This window comes from Acyrthosiphon pisum, chromosome X (genome assembly GCF_005508785.2).
Source record: "Acyrthosiphon pisum isolate AL4f chromosome X, pea_aphid_22Mar2018_4r6ur, whole genome shotgun sequence".
NCBI lineage: Eukaryota > Metazoa > Arthropoda > Insecta > Hemiptera > Aphididae > Acyrthosiphon > Acyrthosiphon pisum.
In genome coordinates this window covers 67,953,013-67,958,063 of record NC_042493.1, presented here as the reverse complement: position 1 = coordinate 67,958,063, position 5,051 = coordinate 67,953,013, and the positions used below count along the sequence as shown (strand labels likewise).

General features: G+C 29.5%; 1 protein-coding gene across 1 annotated transcript; it reads right to left on the bottom strand.

The window, feature by feature from the left end:
- Nucleotides 1–717: 717 nt before the first annotated feature.
- On the bottom strand, nucleotides 718–4,359 carry LOC100166977 (DNA-directed RNA polymerase II subunit RPB11-like). Its single transcript, XM_008187491.3, has 4 exons — nucleotides 4,074–4,359; nucleotides 3,915–4,004; nucleotides 3,623–3,800; nucleotides 718–828 (listed from the first exon to the last, which is right to left on the bottom strand). The coding sequence occupies exons 1-4, from the start codon at nucleotides 4,124–4,126 to the stop codon at nucleotides 790–792; spliced, it is 360 nt and encodes a 119-aa protein (XP_008185713.1). The 5' UTR covers nucleotides 4,127–4,359; the 3' UTR covers nucleotides 718–789.
- Nucleotides 4,360–5,051: the final 692 nt, after the last annotated feature.

Genomic DNA, 5,051 nt, shown 5'->3' with positions numbered 1-5,051 from the left:
GATTAACACTTTTTCATGAACTATTTTTTCAATCGATGGTTATGGGTAATTTACTAATATAATTAAATTTATATTTATCCATAGGTTCAAATGATTAAATATAGCCATATAGGTATTTAACTATAAGGTATAACATAAGATACTTGTCCCTGAATCGTTTTATAAAGTGGATATTTGTTCCGTGTAAATTAAAGTAAAACTGAAATTTTCCGAAAGAACATAAACGCAAAAAACCGTTTCCAAAGCGGTTACCGGTAATTTTGAAGAATTAAAACCGCTACCAAACAGTGGCGTCATTTCAGTTTTTTATTAGACTAGGGCAACTTCACCCTGCTTTTCCAACTCAACATTTTTTGCACTCAGATTTTCATAGCATAGTGCCATAGTGGTTAAGTTGGGGGCGGGGGTAAATGTGCTGAATTAAGGTTGATGTAAATACTAGAATAAGACAAATGCCCCCCCCCCCCCCCCAATTACGCCACTGCTTCCAAACCGATAACCGGTAATATAACCTAACACCTAGTGTATACAATACAATTGGGAGTATGTATGCCATACCAAATATATATTTACTTTATATTATTAAGAAATCTACCATTTACACTGGTTTTTACACAATGTCCTGGTTGATCCAATACCTAACCACCTAGGTACTGGTAACTGTATAAATTAATAAAACTGATGACAAATAAAAATAGTTCAAAGACAAACAGTAACTATTAGCAATAGATCATTTAATAATTTTGTAAAAATGTTTTTATTGAACATTGTAAACGTCAGTATTGATCTCTAATCGAAACCTTCGTCTTTTTTCTGCTTTAGAGCATCCTGAAACAAATAAACAATTTTTAAATTAAATTATATAATTAATTTTTAGATAGATACCTACCTACAGATAATATAAGGTAATAGGTATGGATAGAAACGCACAATATAAGTAAAACCGGGTGTATAGAAACGGTGGGGTAAATAGAAACAAAATCAGTGTTTTTGCTCAACGTCCCCACAATCGAGTTTTCATTTTATCAATATTTTTAATTCATATTATCGATTGTCAACTAGTGTGGCTTTCAAATAGCCAACGATTATTATTTTATTGTTCCTTCATGATAGCCAAACATTAATAAGATAAAAGTTAATTTTTATAAAATTTTGTTTCTATTCACCACTTGGTTCGTTGAATAAAAATATACATGTAAATACTATACATGTTTCTATTGACACCATTATCCAAATATCAGAAATTAAGCATTTCAAAAATTATATAAAATAATCTGTTAATAATACAGATATTTTGACTGAACAAAAGTTAAAATACTCAAAAATACCAGTATTTTGATGTCCTGATCATGTATAAATCACAAATAGAAAAGCTTGTATGATACTTCAAAGTTCAAAAGTATTTCTATTCACCAGGTTTTAGTTATATTATATAGGTATTTATGATTAGGATTGGGATTTGTAATGTCTATATTATAAGACAGTTGTTGAGGTTAACTATTCTAGGCAAGATATAAATTTGTTATGAAATGGCGAAATTAAGTCTAAAGACCAGCTACATATTTCGTTATATTTACAAAAAATACATTTTCAACGAATCCTGTTTATATTGGTTATTAGTGATTAGATAATGCTTAATGTACGTCTACACCATTACGATTTATAAAATTGGGATTATCAAATATGTTAGTGTTATTATTTATATTAGTAATCTACAACAAATGGGTGACGAGTAAAATAATAGTGAATGTTAAGAAAATTGATTTATTTTTCGTTATAATATAAGTCGTGATCGCTATCGCATTAGACGTTTTGTGTGTTGTAATCGTAGTTCATACTAGCAAAAAATGACTTCTCCACCGAGGCACGCGCCGTGGGAACCCACTTTTAGGAGTAGTCATTTTTTGTTAGTATGAACTACGGTTACAACACACAAAACACAGGTTTTATGGACATTACAATTTTTAATTAAAATTGACTAACTTTTTCTGGGTAAATAAAATCTAAAAACTATATAGGTAGACAATATATTTTTATCATAATTGAAAATTTCAAAATCTACGATCGATTAAATTAAATTAATTTATTTTGATTTATCATAATACATCTCATTCAACAATACGAGAAAGATCAGTTCAGCTAATGTTAGGCTAACTTCGAATATTCGACTCGTATATAATTTGACATGTTACTACCATATACAAGTAAAGTACAATAAATATCACAAATAAACAATGGTGGTACTAGGAAAATATCATTTGATATAGGGGATAAAGATCTAGTTAAAGGTTATAGGAAGAATAATAATAAATGGGCAAAGGGTAAAATTATTAAATTCGTGAAGTACAATATGAAATGATGTAAAACTTAATGACAAATTATTAATAAAAAACATAATGATCAATCACTCATTAATCATTGATGAATCATAGACACCATCAAGTAATTCAATTTTTCTTATACCCACTAGAAAAATAAATGAAAATTCTGAAAACGCACAAAAATGCTCAAAATATGAATCCTATAGTAATAATATAGTAAAACCTCATCGACCTGCAATTAGATCTAGAAAACCGCCTCACTGATATTCTCCGAGTGATTGACTAATGTCATTCATTTGGTTATAATTTTATATTACTCGTTTTTAAGAAATAATAACATACCTAGCAATTAAGTATTATAGGTACAAGGTACTAAATAATACATTTTTTATACGAAAAGAGATGTTGAATATAACAACGGTTATTAGTGAGTAGAGAATATGTAATGTACCTATACCTACACCATTACGATTTATATAGTTAACAATAATTAAGAACTATAAAATACATCAGACCCTATTAATTATAAGTAATATTACTTTTATGATAACCATTTGGCATTACCCAGAGCCCAGAGGTTAGAGGACACCACGAAAAGGTGACTTTTACTGACCTCCAAAAATTATTTGATTAGGTAATTATCAAAGAAAGAGTTTTCATGAATCATAGAATAAATCTGGGAAAGAGCTATGGTGTGCTGAGCATCTGCCAATTTTAAAATTATCTCCTCTCTCTCCCGTAATGGATAAGTAATAGATAGGTATCAGATGTGTATTTACCCGGACTCCGGAGCTCACTGACTAAAAAAACGCATTTTGTCTAGTATTGTGTAAAAATATATTTAACATGATTGTAATGAATATGGTGATTGGAAGAGGGTTCAAACACTTCAAACGCATTCGACAACCCTCCCCCCCCCAAAAAAAAAAAAAATAATAATAATAATTTCAATAATAAATAATATAGCCAGTAGATAGCGGTAAATATAATATAAAAAAAATCATTATTAAAAAATTGTGAAGAATTAGTAGATACCTAGGTATATTTATTTCTTACTATGTAAAACTATTTTTTTTTACGAGAACAACACTTGATTGAGATACTGAATGTCTCTCATTTAAAAAACTTCCCAATAAATTATCTAAATTAAACATAAAATTGAACATGTATGGTATTTACAAAAATTATGGTTTTCATTTTTTAATATTGTGTTATCGTGTAGAAAATTGATGTCTACTAAATGTGTAGAAATTAAAAATATACATTTTATTTTAAATGAATTATAAAACTACTATTATTACCTTGAAACGTTCTTCGAACAAAGAAAGCTCAGCCAAAAGATCAGTTAACGAGTTGGTTAAAGCATCTTGTGGTGTATACTCAGGACAGCTTGTTTGTATACGAAGTTCAAATTTATGTTCCAAAGGATGGGGTAGTTTGTATCCGGCAAATAGTACATTGGGGTCTTTAAGTAATTGGCTATTCAAAAAAATTATAGTTTATTATTATATTTTATTCAACACAATAATAATGAGTAATGAGCAACTTCAATCATTAGGTGTGATCACTGATCATCTATCATTTATCACTTACTTCCTGATCATATTTCCCAATGTGTGATCTTCTTTGTTTATAGTGAATATTGCTGCATTCACAACTTTTGTGTCCAATTCTTGGACGATTCTAAAATAATATTATTTTTCTTCACCAAATGTCTATGAAAATATTATATAATACTTATAGCAAACTTACTTTTTTTCTCCGTCATACAATAAAAATGATTCAAACGTCGGTGGTGCGTTCATGTTTACTGTTTACTTTTGGAAAGCTTAAATTTAATTTTATCGTGACCATGCAAATGTCAAAAACCTGATAAATATAATCAATCCTTAGGTGCTCTTCGACGTATGATACAGATATCTGGTGAACGCTTTCGTAGATAGTTTGGCATAAGAGCGTAAACAACAAATACGTGATTGTTGTACCTACGCAGCGCCACCATTGCAGCGTCCGGGGGTTGAGTCACTACGAGGGTTGTGGCTTGTGAGTAGGGAGAAATTCAGGGTGGAACGGTGTTATGGGATATGGACAGATCAATACACAATACGTACTTTGGCGTACAACGTTCTGACGTATTATATTATTAAAATGGGCCACCGTGGAACCATATTATACCCTTATTCCGATGTGATTGGCGATGGGGTCAAGAGTTAATTAAAATATTAATTACAATTTCATAAATAATGTATGTATAATATACTAGCCATCTTCCACTGTTCGTCTTTATTACATGTATTATTTTAAATATTTATATTAAAAAATTACTCTTATTTTTATTTTCCCTTTTTACTATTTAACAAATGACAAATCGTCATCTATGAATTCGTCAATCAGACTGGGTTAATATTAAACAATATATAGACAGTCTGTACCTATATAATATGTAAGACAGTGAACCATAGATGTCAGGGGTAAGAGGTTCAGATTAGAGATGGCTCTCCCCTAAAGAGTAAAGGCTAATCATTTTGGAACTCCTTTGAAAACTAAAAAATGTTCATAAAATTTGGAATAACAATTAATCTCGATTATGATTTATGATCAAATGAAAAATGGTAAAAATAAATTTGTTTTAACTATAAAATAAATAAATATTTCTAAATAATTATTAAATAAACAACTCTCCTCTCACCCCCTCCCCCCCCCAAAAAAAAAACCCCATTTATTATTAGG